The sequence below is a fragment of the Anneissia japonica genome, unplaced genomic scaffold (assembly GCF_011630105.1).
Source record: "Anneissia japonica isolate Jap-2015-1 unplaced genomic scaffold, ASM1163010v1 scaffold287863_len737641_cov155, whole genome shotgun sequence".
Lineage (NCBI taxonomy): Eukaryota > Metazoa > Echinodermata > Crinoidea > Comatulida > Comatulidae > Anneissia > Anneissia japonica.
The window spans coordinates 240,651-259,477 of record NW_022742482.1 but is presented as its reverse complement, the minus strand read 5'-3'; the positions used below and the strand labels follow the sequence as shown (position 1 = coordinate 259,477).

Genomic DNA, 18,827 nt, shown 5'->3' with positions numbered 1-18,827 from the left:
GATATAAATAGTGATAATAATTGTTATTGTTATTATTTTGGGTATATGAATAATTATAATTATTATTGAATGTTAAAGATTATACTCACAACAATATGCAGCTTTTCATTTTCGATTTTTGATGTTTTAGTATTATCCTTTTTAAAATCTGATATTTTGAATTATTAATGTACTGTTGTATTGTATTGCATTTATATTTTGAATGTATTCTAATGTATTTTTACTAGTATATGCGAGGTTTTATCGAGTAAACGATTGCTTTTCTTTTGGAGATATTAAAGTTATTCTGATTCCGATTTTGATTCTTATTCTAAGCCACCTCACTCCACAAACAAATGTAGCATATAAAATGGATCATCGTTTATCATCATCATCATCGTCACTATCATTATATCATCGTCACTATTATTATTATTATTATTATTATTATTATTATTATTATTATTAGGCCTATTATATAATAATAATAATAATAATAATTATAATAATAATTATTAGGGGCCTATTACTATTTTTACCGGTATTATTTTCATTTAATTATTGTTATATAACTATCATCAGTATTACTTATTTGCTTTTCCTGCTTACGTAGAAGAGGCATTTTTGTTTTGACTTATTAAATCTTCTAACCAGTTTCCAAATGGTTTTATTCATTCTGTATTTCACTTTTATCCCTTTCAATGTAAATCACATAGTAAATATGTTCGTCATTGTTATTGATAATTTCGGCTAAAAGTAGTCGGCCTACCGTTCAGTGCATTAATGCATTAGAGGCGCACTGGTGGGCACTTTTTACAACAAAAAAATGCAGAAAATGGTATAACATACAATAAAGAATTTAAGGACAGTTACTGAAAAAACTGTCTGCTGACTCAATCAATAATTGTAACTTACTCTTAAATATACAAAATAAACATGTATTACAAAAGATTTAAAATCTAAAACAGAATTTACATTGACAAATAATTGCATTGAGCCAGCTGAATATTAATTACATAATAATAAGCTGAGTTTACATTTGGACTTCAAAAGCCATAGTATGTGAAATTTTCTCAAAAAATTCAAATTGCCATTAACTGATCTTTTAGTAGTAATAATAATAATAATAATAATAATAGTAAAAATAATGATAATAATGATAATAATAACAGTAATAATAATAATAATAGTAATAATAATAATGATAATAATAATAATTTTCATCTAGCATTTTCATCGTAAAGCCCTGCTCTGTTGCCCATATATAGTCATGATATGCCTATATTTGGTCACGATGTGACGTCATCATGGCCATATTTTGGTATGTCACATGTTTCTGTCAATAAAGTTTGATAGTCTGGACATAGCTTTAGAATTATCGTTTCTTTTGGACGTCCTGGAAAAAAAAATGTCAACATTATGTAGATGATCCCGAATGCATAACTGCTCTTCTAAGCAAATTGGTACCAAAATGTCTACAGGTTTTGTTATCTTTGAATATGAGTTTTTGTTTCACTTGAGTTCAGACCTGTTGTTCTTAATATTGTAGCAGCGTTTATTTAGCCGTCAATATACCTATTCGATCGCAAAGCCTTTTCGTGATGATTAGTTAGCACGCCAACCCTAACCTTGAGGATAGACAAATTCGAGTTCTAGCCGGCAAAATAAACACTATAGTTAATGTACTGTAGTCAGATATAATTATGATGTCAGATCTCAGAGAATTAAAATATAGAGGGGGCCTACCAAATATGACGGTTCGACGGTGCAGACTATCAGGCACACGATGGTTGGGCCATATTTGTAGTTAAGCGGTTATGACGATCACCATGTCTGCAAGAAGTCCTTAAAATTACTTGAACCAACGATATAGATTAATGAACAATTGCAAATAAAGTTATCATTGTTGAGACTGACGCATTATGATTGGGTGGTAATACAGATCTCCCTCTAATTAAAAACCAATTTTAGGACCGGGGTGGTCTTGCAGTTTTGGTCTCCAATTAGAATCTCTCTAAATAAAGACCGGCAGTAAATGTGGTCTACCAATACCACAATTTAGAGGAAAATTAAGAAATGATGTAATAAATGTAAAATAGTTTTATTCCAAGTGCTTTAAATGGATTCATAGTTACTGTATGCTGCTTTAAACCAGTTTCTGAATAGTTACATATTAAGTCCTGCGCTCATTCTACTTAACTATATCGTCATAATAAAACTATCATTAGGCCTATTCAATAGAGCACTGTGTATATAAAGTGGATATCATCGTCATCATTTATTATTTAAAAAAAAAACTGCAATAAAGTCATTATATATTTTAATGTAGTCTTTATTTAAAGGGTAAATCTTTAACTTTGTTTTAGTCTGTCAGACTATGATAGGCCTACATTATGTTTGAATGTTTTATTCCAAGTGTTTAGAATGGACTACTGATGCTGTTACTGATTCCTAATAAACAATTTCTTGGTAGATACACATCAAGTCCTGCGCTCATTGTACCCAAATAGTCCTATCCATTACAAAAATACAAACATCAACGTCCTACTAACACAGCCGGTATATATGGAGCCAGACGTCCGAAATTCCCAGAAACTTGCGGGTTTCCCAGATATGTAAGGATCAAATCGCCGCTTCGCAGAATTTTTACAGTTTTTGCAGAAAATAAAGAATTTTCATTGTGAATATTAAAAAATGGCTCCTAAGTGTGTATTTTAAACAACATTTGTCTTTTTTATATATTAGGTTACTTACAATTTAAACAACTCTATGCATCTGCATAACCAACTATGACTTATTTTTCCTATTTTCCAACTTACAAAAACTACTCTTTCTGTTAAATATTACATAAGTTGAATTAATAATGTCATTATTATGTATTATTAATAAACTTAAAAAACCCACAGATTACACTTCAATAAACTAAAAAATTCCCCAGAAATGCTCTGTGGAGCATACACATCCTTCACTAAAATCACTTGTATATTTTTAAATTTTCAGTTTGATCTGCAAAAACCACCAATCTTTAGAATCCCTGTAATTTAAGATGGGCAATTAAATTAAATGTCATCTTTAAATTTGTCTAATTAGAGGGAAATTAAGAAATGATACAATAAATTTTTTAAAAATAGATGCAGGCCTAAAATTACTGTATGTTGTTATTTATTCTTTATACTAACTGGGGGAAGAGTAAGACTATTAAATTCCACTAAATATGTTGAAGAATTTTTCATATTAATTTTTCATAATTATTATCTATTTGATATTCGGTGCGTCGAGCACGCATGACGTCGCCCTCAATCTTACGTTACCAGGGAGTACTTGTTTGCGTTTCAATACTCAAAGCGGTCTTAGGGGAAACTGTTTTATAGCAATGGTCTTAGAGGAATTACTTTAGTAAGACCGTCTAAGCATAGAGAAAATAGAACATTTTCAGTTATATTTTCTCTATGGTCTAAGTGATAACGCCGGCTTTATTCGAGGAGTTAAGACTACCAGTTAAGACCGTTTTATAGCAATCCGCCCCAGATATATAAATGTTAATTTAGTAAAACATAATATATTTCAAAGATCTTAACATTCCAGCACATTTTGGCCATTATCCGAAACAAGGATTTGCGACGAGTGACTAACTTGGCTTGTCTTTGCCAAAAATTAATAATTTTACAAAATATATTATTACATCGTTTAAACAATAAAGCCCAGCAATAGGCTAATTTTGCACTTACACGTACCACATCACAAACGCTGCTACAACTTCGCACTATTTTCAACAAACTATGTGTATGCATGCTGGTTGTATATTTGCTGAAATTATTATCCTCTTTGTATTGCAAGCAGGTACAAGTATCACATTGAACTTTTTTAGAACGCCGCCCTCATTTTTTTGAACCGTTGCGTTTTATCAAACGATTGCTAAGGACGGCGGTGAAGAAATTGTTTCCTGAATTAAAGGATAAGCATACACCCAGCTATTCACATTCAGAGGTGTGGGAACAATCTATCAACATCTACCGAACATGTTCGGGCAAGTTAACCAAAACCTATTCTGCTTGATCCTGTTTTCTACATCAGTGAACGCTGTGTATCAACTTGAGCCGATTTCGACGATTTATATTCCTTCAAGTTACGATTCCACTGATTCACCAAAGTACACAATCGATGGAGGGGCTGTGGAGCAAAGTGCTTACGATAAAAACGAAAAACTTGTGTACGCTGCAGGTAAAATTTCTTTCTCTGTGTAGTCTATTTTGATGTATGTATATATATATATATATATATTTATATATATATTGTTTCCAATCATCACTTTTTGCACAAAAGTGCTTATCTCGCCGAGTTGAGCACTTAGTGCAAATTTTTGACTTTTCGCCATATTTCAAATACCTGTCTCTTATACACATCTAGATGTGTATAAGAGACGTCTCCAGGATACGAGTTGCAAATTCTAACTGATTTATTGAGTTTTCTAACTTCAGCTGATATTTCTAATGAATATTAAAGGGTTTAAATTGATTTAATTTGTATTAATCAATGGGTAAAATTTATCTCAATTAAAAGCGACCAATAATTGGCAATACTTGTCCATTCTTTCAAAATTAGGCCTACAAATAATGTGGATTTCGGAGTTTCTGCTTTAATCGTGAGTTCACTTGGATTGACTGAAACCTGTTGTAATATTCATTTATTTGCCTTTGTACAGTTTTGGTTGAAGTCATTTTACTAATGACCCTGTTCGTTATTACTGACGCTCTGCTGATGATTTTTCTGGACTACTGTAGGCCTATAAACATATATTTCTGATTCGAGTTTTATTATTTGGATGCGTTAGCTTGTTTAATAAAGTTTAGTTTAGTGTATGCATATGTTGCGTTTGACAGTTTCTTTAAATGAGAGAACTGTGTCTAATTGTACGTAAACCTTCGTTTACATAATTCGTTAGGACAGGTTGGAGGACTAAGTCAGTGACATTATGCATTTTGACATGAAATTACACAGTATGTTTAATAATTTACTGTGTCATATCGATACCTAGGCCTAGTTTTGGCCTAGCATCCTCATCCTGATTTGTAGAGTGACCGCTAATTCAAACAGTGTAGGCCAATCAGTTATCTTTTCTAATAGGCCTATTATGAGTAGAGATATACCCTATCATCTACCTTTCTGTTTATTTAAGAAAGAAAACTCTGCTAACTAACTGATTAAGATGCTATTAATTATAAGAATACGCTTAGAATAAAATTATAAAAGGTCAAGAACAGTTGTTGATTTTGACATCTCAAGGTCATTTTGATGTGTTTTATCTTGTGTAGACTTTAACATGATAAAAATAATGGTCAAATTTGTCGAAAATTCTGTCTACCTTTGCCTGGTTCACCATTTTATTCATAGCATGGTGGTAACCCATTTCTTTTTCATGATTTTAAAATACACAACACGCACCTATGGAAATGGTGTGTGTAATCAAATATGACGTCATTCTACTTATTATGACACAAGGTAAACGAACTAAAAATACTTTACCTCCGCAGTGTCAGAGTTTCTTTAGAACAGCGTTTTGCAAACTTTTTACTTCACGGCCTATTTACGATTCCAGGCACCAAGCCGCGGCCCAGCAGCCCAGCCGCGCCAGGGACCAACATACCAAATCCCGGCAAAAAAGTTTGATCATGAAACCTCCATATGTATATACAATATTTTGACATCATTATCTGTCAGTGATAAAATTTCATTGTATACAAATTAAATATTATTTTATTAAATAAATAATACCGTACATTTGTGTTCCCCTCACAATTGTTGATTGTTTTTTTCCCTACCATGATTCAACCAAACACGGTTCAGCCACACACGTCATAGCTTTCTCCTTCTTCCAAAACTTTTACGCACACTCTGTTACTCCGCAACTTTGAAAGACTATACAGGTATTGCGTGCGACGGCGACACGACGGCAACGCGACGAAGAACGCACGCGAAGACGCGGACCCAACGAATCATATTTCCACTGACAATCAGCATACGGCGTTGCGTCGTTTATTGCTCGCTGGAAGCAAATGTGGATTCGACGTGAGACGGTCGTACGACGCAGAGAGTGTTCGGCTTAATCAAGTATCCGGATGGGCATTCGGTTGTCAAGAAATGTGTGGTGTTGTTTCTGTATAGATCTTTCTAGGACAGGTCTTATACTTATTTTTATCTTTAGTTCATGACTCATCCCATCATTCTTTCATACCGGATTTACTGGATCTTACAGGGCTAATACTAGACGATAACATAGAGTCTAGCTCCCGAGGGGGCATAGACAGAAAAACCGCTTATAACTCAAATAGCACGCATCATCTGGCACTTAGCAGCGTGTGCAAGCGACGCATTCGCTGCAACAATGAAGCGGCTTTATTAAAACCAAATTTGGGCAGCGTACCATAGTTTGCGGAACGTCGCTTTAGAACTCCCAGCATTATATACCCTTACCACTGCAGTCATAGGTCGAGTTTCACTGACCTCGAGTCTGCTTTCATGTTAATTTTTACTTTATGATTTCCTTTAGTATTATTTCATATTTGTTTTTCGCGTGTTGTTTATTAATTTTATTAAATAATAATAATAATAATAATAATAATAATAATAATAATATAATAATAATAATAATTATTATTATTATCATCATTATTATCATTATCATTAGTTACTGTTGGTAGATTAGTTACTGTTATAATACTGAAACAATGTTATAATAATAATAATATTAATAATAATAATAAAAATAATAATAAAAATAATAATAATAATAATAATAATAATAATAATTTTAATAATAATAATAATAATAATAATAATAATAATAATAATAATAATTATTATTATTATTATTATTATTGTTGTTAAGAAAAATAAAATTTCAATAATTAGTGTCAAAACTCTCAGTAATTCGTATATTCTTCATGGTCATTTTCTTCTTTCCTTGTTTCTTTTCCAATCTTGCCTTCATTACCTTTATCTAATTATGGATAGTTAAATAACTTTCCGATTACTTCGACTGATACTGTAGGCTCATCATACTTGCATGTAGTTGATTTCTCCGCCGTATCAAACCCAGTAATCTTGAAGAAGGTACCAACGCTAGGAGTTGCGAATGATATTGAATTGTGCGGTAACTATGTCGCCATAACTGTCTCTAGTAAAAATCCAAATCAAAATGGAACTGTTTGTGTGTATGAACTGTACAACAGGAATAATGGAAACTTCCCGATGGTTCAAACAATTATAGGTTGGTATTTAACATAATAATTTTCTTATTTTATTTTTTGTTTTGTAATTAATAATAGACGTACACCCGCCATTCATTGAACGGAATACTAAGTAATATACCAACAGTAAATCGTATTAAAAGAAAGGTCGATAATGGTAACATAGTAGAATAATCAGTAGTGACCAGTTTGAAGGTGTTCTTTTTTGGAGGAAAGACATTACATTTGGTAATAAGATCGTTCTAATAAGATTGTTTTTTTGTTCGGTCAACTAGCTTGGATGTACATCTTATTACCAATTTCCTAATGGTTTTACACATTGAATCACTTTTTGAATCAAATAGGTTTGTATTTGGAGTTAAGATTTGTTAAAGATGATACCTAAACATACATCATGCAACATGGACATGGACATTACTATAGATCATTGATGTTATTATACTTAATTATTTAGGTGATGAGTTTTGCAATTAGATTCGATCTTCGTTTCCTAGGTTTATATGCAGCTTAAAATTAGCACCACCCGGATTGAAACTATAAGCAATAGGACTACATATTCGCTATATTATATTTAGAGAATGTGTTCAACTTTACAGAACAATTAAACTTTTTCTTGTTTGTGCTATTAGTGGGTAGTGAACCGGACATGTTAAAGTTTACAAAAGATTGCAGGACTATTCTAGTGGCCAATGAAGGTGAAGGATATACAAGCGATGATGAAGAGGACATTGTCAACCCTGAAGGATCTGTTTCGATTATTCGATTCACTTCCGACGACCTTTCCACAATACCAACCATCTCAACTGCAGACTTCATGCACTTTAACTCGAGGTATTTCTTTATGTATTGTGTTTCTTTTTGTTTATTTTTTTGTCTATACTTTTGAAAATGTTGATATTTCAAATACTGTAGGCCTAAACTTACACAGTATAAATCATATCAGGTGGATGTTGTAAACCAGTTTTAATGGTAATGTAGCTCGTTAACAGTGATGAAACTAACTACAAAAGAACATAAGCCTATACCAGCTGTGTAGAATCATCCAACCAATGAAATTTCCTAATTTACAATCGTCCATCAGGGATACTAAAATTCTTGGTCAACGCTCTTGGGGACACCTTTAAAAATCTTTTTAAAGATGTACCATGCGGTAATACATCATGTCTTAAATTATTTCAAACATTTCCTGGACCAGGGTCCTTCACATGGAGACACAACAACACTCTGAACCACCTCTCTCAGGTCCTTCGAAAGAGATTTAGTAGCATCCCCTCACGTCCAATGATCCTTTCTGAACTTGTGGCCGGAGACCAAGATGTTCCATATCCGCCTACCACTCCATCCGAATGTATCGTGACAAACTTGATCCCGGACATTGTGTATATTTTGGAAAGATCTCAAAAGACTCGTAATCATCAAACCTACAGTTGCATTTGAATATCCCCCACCTCCCGTTTCGTCTGACTGCGAGGTTGAACTGATTGCCTTTGAGGCTGGATCCAGAGAGTATGCCTCCAGAATTATTGTAAAAAACCTTAAACCCTCTTTTACGGAATAATGTCTCAAAAATAGTACTAGTTTTTCCTTTGGTACCGTATCTATTACGCGAAAGAACAACCTTCTTGGAGAATCCATATACTTCCAAATTAATTAGCCCCGTGCAATATAATTGTATATAGAATATTAATAAATTTGAATGAATATTTTCCATCTAAGTTAATTAATACCTTAAAGCAAGACTCCGGAAAAAAAAATGTAAAACTGATTTTCCTAAGACACGAAAAGCATAACGAACGAAAAACTCGGAAGAGGTTATTAAGACACAGGTTTTTAAATATTTAAAAACTGGAAGAAAAGGGTTTTAAAAGAGTGGCTAAGCCCCTTTCCCCCGTTTTTAAATATTGAAAAATCTGTATCTCATTAACCGCTTTCAATATTTTTTTTTTGCTTTTGTGTCTTAGAAAATTAGTTTTACAACATATCAAAGAATTTCTTAAACAAATAGTTTTTCCTCACCATTTTCAACATAGGCCTATTTTTTTTATAGTGTTAAAATAATACGTTAAATTTTATTTTAAAATTTTTTTTTTAATTTTAAACTTTTTAATTTTAATTATAGATCCGACGAGTACGAGATGAAGCATATAAGGTACCCCTACAAAGGGTACATAAGTAAAACCAGGGACACTTTTTCGCAGAATCTTGAACCAGAATATATAGCCCTTAACAGTAACGAATCAAAGGCTTACATAGCGCTTCAGGTAATAGCTCAAACAAGTATTAATGATCATTATTTTGCACTTTATGTCATTAATGTACATCAAAGATCTTATAAACACAAGATAGCGTTCTCCGCGATTTACGCGTAACAAATAGAACCGTCGGTCAAGGTTCAAAAGTTTCCAATTTAGCAAGAGGGCGCCATTCATGCGCTATTATACCAAAGAGAAAAAGTAATCAGTTTCGGAAGAGGGCGTCCTATCTGTTGCCATGGATCTGAGATGGTTCCTGTTCTGCTGTTGTTCACAGGATTGATTTAAAGGTAAAGTGGCGCGGTGTACGGTATGGTCAGAGCGGTTTCCAATTTAGCAAGAGGGCGCCATTCATGCCTTATTACATAATTTGCACGCGAAAATCGCGGAGAACGCTATCTTGTGTTTATAAGATCTTTAATGTACATCTAGCACAATGGAATCCTTTCATATTATTGTATGAGAGCTATAAAATGTCAATAGAATTAGGCACCTTCAAAAATTGCTGTTATAGTTGAAATCCACTTTCAACTGTACATCGGTGAAAGTTGATGGTTGTAAAAGTCTCCTTGTAATGTAGGCCTATTTTTAAATGGAAAAGCATAAAACAGTAATTGAATCCAAATGTAAATGTAAAGGATAGCCTACTGTTACTACGGTATTGGCAATGATTAACATTTTTAAATTGAAATTTGCATTAACCCCAAAGGGCCGACGAGCAGAATATTCTTCGTCGAGTTAGGAAAACCCCCGAACCCTTTCCAATAGTATACTGAGTTCTTTGCGTGCACACGTAATAATAATTTATTCATGTGTATATATATTGCGCAAATTTCATTAAAATCTGTTCAAATACATACGCACGTGAGTTGGGACAACACGTATCTTTTGGAGCAGCTGGTACTTCTGGCTCTGTCCTCATTGACCAGCTGTTTAAGTTCGAAAGGTCCAGAAAGAGAAAATCCAGAAAGATCAATTATTATGCACCAACGGCGTATCGCCCTATTTAAAGGACGACGTACGTTTCTTTAATTCGGCCCTTTGACTGGTAACTTACAAAGTAATATTTTAATTTTTATGTCAGCAAAAAAGGGCTGTGCAGGGAGAGTCCTGCGGCGCTGCCTAGTAACCTATCAACATTGAGTCTCAGTAATTCCAATATCAAGCACTCCATAATCTAGTGAAGTAAGAAGAAAACCGATTAACAAGTTTAGGACTTTATGTGGGCCTAGTAGGCCTAGTTATCATTATTTTGGAAGTAGTGCAACCAACCGATAGTGTTACTTTAGAATATTATATTTCGAAATATTGTTTTTAGGCTTTCAAAGAAAGTAGTAGTTAGCACATCCTATTAACATTATGTATCATGATAGAAGTAATTTATATATCTCAGGAAAACAACGCAATTGCTATTGTTGACATGGCTACAAGCTCAGTCGATGAGATAATTGGTATGGGAGTGAAATCGTGGGAAAATCTCAAATTTGACGCAAGCGACAAAGATTCAGGTATACAACTCAATACTAGATAGTATAATACATAGACATTACTCCAAGTGTCGAAATGCACGCCATCGTGCCGGGATTCAATATTGCAAAATTAATTATGTTATCATTAGGAAATCAATACTCTTTTTTACATTGTTAATGATTGAGGCCTATATGCCCAGCTAATTATATTATGTCTTTGTAGAAATTATTTGTGAATTTACAATCAATCCTAAACGTTTATATTAATTATGATTGCAACTAATAAGGCCTATGAGATATTTTTTAGATTTGTTCCTTGTGGGCGTTTTATTATTTGCTTTAATAGCACTATTGCCACTGTACGCTCAAGGTACGCTAAAAAGTTATATATTTTTTATAAGTCACAGTTCCGTCAATAACCAGTTCAATACTATTAAGAATGCATCCTCCAGTAAGAAAATCAAATTAAGGACGCAGTTTTTTTTTTTTTTTAATTGTAAACGATAACAATTTTGCGTTATACATACCGGAAAATTCTCCATAATAACAGATCTGTTTAGTTATTATGTGGTCACGTCTGTAGCGGGCTTGTTCTTTCATCGAACTTAATAAACTTTAGCTTATATTCTGTTAGGATTCCTTTAAGGATATTACTAATTGCTGTAGCAATTAATTGAATGCCTTCTGCAGCCCTAACAAAATCTAAGACTAAGAAGTACGGCAAACTGACTAAAGATTTAGAAAACCTTTGAAACGCCTGTTACGCTTTGCAGGCTGTTTTGTAGAATAAAATATGAAGTTCCATCAACAACACTTGCCATTAATCTACACCAGGAAATGACTTAAAAAACCAAACTTGAAATGGACTTACATCAGAGTAGTGAACGACAAAGATATTTAGCTAACCCTTCTCATAAATTAACAAAAATTACTGATGATTAGCGTAACCTCTCTTATTCCTTTTTGATGATGACGACGACGACGACGACGATGACGATGATGATGATGATGATGATGATGATGATGATGATGACGACGACGATGATGATGATGATGATGACGACGATGCTGGGGATGGTGACATACAATGACATTTTTAATGATGATGATGATGATGATGATGAAGATGATAATAATAATAATAATAATAATAATAATAATAATAATAATAATAATAATAATAATAATAATAATAATAACAACAACAACAACATATACGTCATCAGGAATTAACTTACAATCGTGGCCAGTGTATAGCTTCTACCAGCCAGACTCTATGATTCACTACGAAATCGATGGCGTGGAATACCTTGCGACATCGAATGAAGGTGACTCATTTGAATACGAAACAAAAAATAACAAGTGGGAGGAGAAAAAACGAGGTGCAAAGTTGGTGAAAGGTTAGATGTTCTCAGCATAAATTTTATTACATATTCACATAAAAAGTTTGATTTTTACCTTTAATATGTTATTCAACAACAACCAAGCCAGGAACTATGCACGAGCAATGTTTGCGGACGTTTGCTCAGCATTTAATACTATGTTACCGGTACATTCTCTACTGTTGAAGAAATGATTTTAAATCTTAAATGTAAATTCTTATACTATTATGTAGATCCAAGATTTCCTAAGCAAATAGTGTAGAAAATGCAAGTTTTGCTGGAATTTTTCCAGATCCTATCACTATATTGGATCACCTCAGGGATGTGTTGATTCTCCGCTACTTTATATTATTTATAATGGTGACTGCAGATCCAAAAATGAAGATGTTAAGATATTGAAATAGCGGATGACACAGTTATCATAGGACTCATGAAATCCAAGTCTGTGTCTATCTATGTGAATACATTCGCAAACTTATCATTGTGGTGTGAACAAAACTGTTTAAAACTGCATGAACAAAAAACAAAAGAACTTATAATTGACTATAGAAAAGGCGAAAATAATGTTGTAGCCCTTGTTGTTGACAAGTTTGAGATTGAGACTGTTACTCGTCGAAAATACCTAGGTTTAGAGATTGATAATAAGTTAAACTGGGGGCGGGACAGTGTGATAAAATATTTAGGAATGGTATGACGCGCCTCCATTTCTTAAAGAAATTGCGGTCATTGAATGTTGATACATGTATAATAAGCCTTTTTTATTCCTCTGTTATTGAAAGCCCTCTTTTGTTTTTGAGTTATGTATGGTTTGGTAATTTAAGAAAAAAGATTATAACACAATACAACGTATCATAAATCAGACAGGAAAAATTCTACAACAAAATAGACAACTACACTGTAGATGATATCTGTGAGAGTAACATAAAGTGAAGAGTATCTTAACAGATAGTTTCCACCCACTAAGGGCATCCTTTACTTTGCTACCCTTGGGTAAAAGTTAAAGAAGTTTTTTGTGCGTGTTATTCTTTGTACACAAACACCATTTCAGTAAATGATGCCATTTATAATCTTAATTTGTGATTTTAGATTTATTGATTTCCGACAGCATCCCAGAAAACGTGACGAAATACCTAGAAGACAAAGATGAACTTGGTATTATAGTTTGTTTAATAACATACATTAAGTTAATTTACAGTAAAATTATCAGTAGTTGCTAAAGATTTACTCTCATATAATGTTAAAATATCTTAACATTGTAATTAAAAACTAAACAAACAAATAAATAAAATAAATTTATTACTTGTACAAATAGGGCATATACTTATTCAAATATTAAATTATTTTTTCAATTTCCATCTGAAGGCCGTCTAGAATTTAGCACCGTTGACGGTTTGGACAAGAATGGCAAAATAGAAACGCTTTACCACTATGGCGGGCGAAGTTGGTCAATATTTAGAATCGACGGTGATAACCTAACTATGATATACGACAGTGGTGATGACGTTGAACGCATGATGTCACTCTACTATCCTGAAGTCTTTAACGGCAACACGAAGCCAGATGATGCCAACGAAGAGAAACCTGAGGATCTTTTTGATACCAGGTCAGACAACAAGGTACAATTATTATTTATTTTTAATCAAATCAGATCAAATCAAATCAAAATTTTAATTCATAATACAAATAATCAAGCAAAAACTATTCATCCAACCAAAAGTTCAACTACTAATTTTTACGTGGAAAAAGTAAAGTATTATCAACTATTATTAACTTCATAAATGTCCATCTGTGGAGATTTTCAAAATGAGAATTAACGTCATCTTTTTGGATATTTGTATTGCTTTATTTCTGGCTTTGACATCTGTATTTGCTATTGTATTCTCTCATTTCTGTTTAATGCTTTTCCTCCTTGTATAACGTTTTCTCCTATGGCTCCCTTTTTTAGTTGTTTTTTTTTCAGTTACTCTCTCAAATTGGCGCATTGAGACTTTTTATAATGCGCGTTTTAAGTCGAAGTTTGGATTGGGTTGGAATGGAACTTTCATTAGCATTATCCTGCAACTTCGAAAGGTCTAAGCGATGAATTTGTGGTTTCTAGGAACAAGAGAGAGAATATACGAAAAATACCTTCTAGGCTATATTTCATTTTCTATATTCTCATTCATTTACTAGTTTCATTTTGTTTGCCATACAACTTGGTTCAATTATCATGATTGAGGAGATGATAATATTCAATCTCAAAGAATTTCATCTGGTTTATTACATATTAAACTTAAATTATTTCTTAATGAATCAATACAAATTTAGTAGTCGTAATTGCTACGTTGCAGTAGCCTTGTAGCGTCGTCATCCATTCACAAAATGGACGTCGAGAAAAGCACTCCAGAGGAATCAGAACCAGGAGTGCTCGCAACTCACAACCTTACATCATTCACAAGTCAGAATCACTGATCATGTTCTTATAGAGCATCATATTCCCATGTTTCATGACGCAAACATACTTGATTAAGAGGGACACTATTTGAGAAAGGATAGTTACGAGGACGACACTACACCATTACGCCATTCTCGTGATCAAGGCTACTGGAACAGTGGTTGAAACGTAGGAAGAACTAGAATTCTACTGAGTTTGTATTGGTATTGTATTGTATTTGTATTGGTTTATTAGGAGATAATTATATGATGATATCAGCTCGTTGTTAGGTTACCCAACATTTCAATTGGCTTAAAGTTATGTAATGGATGTTTTTAGTCATGCCCGTGTTAAGTACTTCAGGATTTCCGTCAAGCATCGCATTCTAAACATGTTCGGTTTAAATTAAATTTTGTAAAGTTCTGTCTTTCCCACTCAATGTTTCGAATCTGCTTTCTTTCTTGTGGTACATTATATTTCATATGTGAAACTGCTGATCCATGTTTGCATGCTTATCATAGAAAGCCACAAATCAAATTTAGATGTAGTAAATATTTCTAATTCAGTTAAACTATAATTTGGCTATGTTTTTGTGAGGTTTAATTAGATAACTTGAAAATCATTTGAATTTTACATAATCTTATTTTACTTACTAAAACATGATGAGCTACCGTGGAATCAAATTCGGAACCTTTCGTATACATGGCAAACGTCATAACAACTTGACCCCGAAGACGTTGTGGTGATCCAAGTCTGACATCACAAATTTGATATAACACTAATATCGCATGTGACTAGACTGGCAGATATATAAGATACGCCCTCTTCTGTGCATTATTTTTAGCTTGCTGGATCTCAAATGCGATACTTGTTTAAATAATATAATTATAAGGCGTGTGGAAAATAAACCACAAAACAAAAATCGGAAAAAAATGCAAAGAAAAATATAAGTTAAAACGTAACAACGGTCCTGGGTTTTAGGTCCTGGTGGAGGTTAAATTTTTTTTTCTTTCTTTCTCAGATTCTTCTTCTGTAACGCTTCAGGTTTAGAAAGTATAATACATACTCCAAATATTGAAATACACGCCATCGTGTTGGGATTCAATATTTCGACATTAATTATGTCATCATCAGGAATAAAAAATTATCCATATTAGCAAGTTTATATGCACTAGTACCGTACCAAAAGTGTTTAACCAATCAAAACATTACCTCTAGTAGGTGACATAGCAGTGATTTAAACAAGCGATCAAAGCATACTTACTCAGCTCTTTTGAAGCTCTGAGCCCATTGTTAAGCAAAGGATGTAGTCTACGTATAGCGAACGCTTCTTTAAACAATAGGATAGACCAGTTTCGAGAGCTGTCAATAATGTTAGTACTAGAAAATATTAAACTTAATTTATTACTTACATTACAGGCGACATTATCATTTTCAAGTATACCCTGTAATCCTAAAACAAATTGGAATGCCTCACAGTTTTTAACATGATTAAATATAACACTATCAGATCAGATCGTGAAGAATGTCTAGTTATTAAGCACCTATCTGTCTTACCAATATAATCACTATTGCAGCCTGGACATTTAAAGTGATAGACAACAGAACTTCTGTACTCCTTAGGGGTTTGATCCTTAGTAGATATAAAATGAGAAACATTTTTATACTGCCATAAAGCTATGAATTTTACCTCTTTAATTAAGTGTTTCTTTACCTTATTTAAACATCTACGTAAAATGAACTCACCTGGTTTTCCTAGATAGGCAATCTAACCCAAATCTTAATCAAGCTATCATCAGTTGGCCGGCCTATATGTATACATTTAGGTTCATTTAATTTCTTAAGCACATTATTAACAACTTTTAAAGGGTACCCATTCCAAGACAAACTTCCTGATGTTACTTAGCTCTGTTTGAAGTTTATCAGGAGTACACAATCTGTGGGCTCTAGAAACTAAACTACGAATCTAGGAGATCTTATGGTTCCATGGAGCAAAGCTACCATAATGGACATATTGACCTGTATGTGTATTTTTACGATATATACTCATGCTTCCTACACTGTTGTTAAATTGTAAATCCAGAAAGTGTACTGTGTCACTGTTTTCAAATGATTCAAATGTAAAATTTATCTGTCTATGAAAAGCATTGAAGTAGCTTAGAATTTGCGGGAAATCTTTGGGATTAGCTAATACTATAGTGTGTCGTCAACAAAACGAGTATAAAACTTAATAGTACCTGATTCAATAAGTTTAGGAACAATAGACTCTTCTAGTTCAATCATTAAAATATTAGCTAAAACTGGGCCAAGAGGCGAACCCATTGAGACACCATCAGTTTAATAGAATTCGTTATTACACGTAAATACAGTTTTAGTACAGCAATCTCTAAGTTTCTAGTTTCCTTAGCGAATTTTTCTTAAGGTTAGTAGATATCAGTTTCTTATTGTACACCCTATCAAGAATTATATTAATTACCTTAGTAAGGGGAACATTTGTAAACAGAGATTCAACATCAAAAGATACAAATCGGTAACCTAAATTAAACCAATTGTTTGGTATAGCTTTAATGCGGTCAGCAGCATCAAAAGAATCTTTAAGGACAAAATCATTAACCGTTAGAGGGCCTAATAAGTTTGATAACTTAACTTAGCACCTTATAGTTCCTGCATCGTTGTATTCAATGTAATTAAATGTGTGTTTCGAATTTAAACGTTGGTTTTAACAATCTATGTAAGCCCAATATATTGGTATTTCTGATGACAGGAAATTGTCATATTATCCAGCCTGTTTATAATCCATTTCTTAATAAAATTACTTCGGTCATATTTTTAAACAGTTAAAATACAGTAAAATTAAAGTTTGATTTCATTAACTTCAGAAATGTGTTTCAAATCATTGAATTTGTTTTTACTATAATCAATAACATTCGCATATGTAAAGTACATTTATTGTTTAAACTTCCTATTTCGAAATTATTAAGAATGTCATGATTCTGATAAAATGAACCTTCGTAAGCTACGTCCGTATATACATTGTTCATACTTTATTGTCTATTTTAACCCAGTATCTCCATAATTCCTCGCCAATGTTTATTTCGCAACTAATTCATCCTTATATTTCTAAGAGGTCTCTGAGATCTAGTTCAGAGTCGCTACTTGCTCATTCTATTCGCCCGTCAAAGCATTATGACAATCGTTCTTTTTCTTGGGCTTCTGTCTTCCTCTGGAATGCTTTGCCTATTACAATCTGACAGGCAACCTCCATTGTTGATTTTAAGGCAGCTTTAAAAACTCAACTTTTTAACATGTACTTTTCTTAAATTTCTCCTAGCACTTTTTTTTTATTGTTAAGCGCATTGAGGCAAAATTATTATTATTATTATTATTATTAGACACTGAATCGTATAACTAATCTTGAATAAACATAAAAACGATGTATTGCACCATATTTATAGCTAGCTAATGTCTTGACATAATAACTGGTTTATAACCTTGTAATATGTTATTGTCTATCTGATTTGATATTTTTCTTAGACAGATAATAATAATGTGTACATGCTGCTCAAATAAAGTATAGTAATATATAGTTAATTTCCTATTATTATATTGAAGAATTGTTGTATTCTAACACCGTATTATAAATTAACTAAGAAAGATGTCTGCAATATGTAGCATAGGCGTAGATCCCGGGGGGGGGGGATATATCCCCAATATTTGACAAGGGGGGAAGGTCCATTGTATCATCCCCCCCCCCAATATTCTGACTGTGTATGGGATAAAATGGAGCTTTTAGCATAGGCGTAGATCCCGGGGGGGGGGGATATATCCCCAATATTTGACAAGGGGGGAAGGTCCATTGTATCATCCCCCCCCCCAATATTCTGACTGTGTATGGGATAAAATGGAGCTTTACACACTTCAAAAGACTGTCACAGAAATAATTTGCACTGTCTTATGCGCTTACAAAGATGAAAATTAGCATACCGTAATGTATTAATGTTGATAACAAAATTATTTTATCTGGTACTAATCTAAGCCCTTCTTTCCTTAGATGTTAGATGTGCTTGCAAAGAGAGCCACATTTC

At 33.0% G+C, this 18,827-nt stretch overlaps 1 protein-coding gene across 1 annotated transcript; it reads left to right on the top strand.

Annotated features, from left to right (window-relative positions):
* The first annotated feature begins 3,945 nt into the window (after window positions 1–3,945).
* Window positions 3,946–14,430, top strand: LOC117119176 (mesenchyme-specific cell surface glycoprotein-like). Its single transcript, XM_033263997.1, has 9 exons — window positions 3,946–4,200; window positions 7,028–7,246; window positions 7,856–8,057; window positions 9,346–9,487; window positions 10,872–10,986; window positions 12,174–12,347; window positions 13,416–13,481; window positions 13,692–13,945; window positions 14,290–14,430. Exons 1-9 carry the CDS (start codon window positions 3,999–4,001, stop codon window positions 14,410–14,412), a joined length of 1,497 nt encoding a protein of 498 aa, XP_033119888.1. The 5' UTR covers window positions 3,946–3,998; the 3' UTR covers window positions 14,413–14,430.
* Window positions 14,431–18,827: the final 4,397 nt, after the last annotated feature.

What these genes read in the sequence shown, in the direction of transcription:
- LOC117119176 (XM_033263997.1), top strand. Translation starts at nt 3,999, where the DNA reads ATGTTCGGGCAAGTTAACCAAAACCTATTCTGCTTGATCCTGTTTTCT. An exon ending in AGAAGACAAAGATGAACTTG is followed by an intron (nt 13,482 to 13,691) that starts GTATTATAGTTT and finishes TTCCATCTGAAG; the next exon opens with GCCGTCTAGAATTTAGCACC. An exon ending in ATACCAGGTCAGACAACAAG is followed by an intron (nt 13,946 to 14,289) that starts GTACAATTATTA and finishes TTTTTTTTTCAG; the next exon opens with TTACTCTCTCAAATTGGCGC.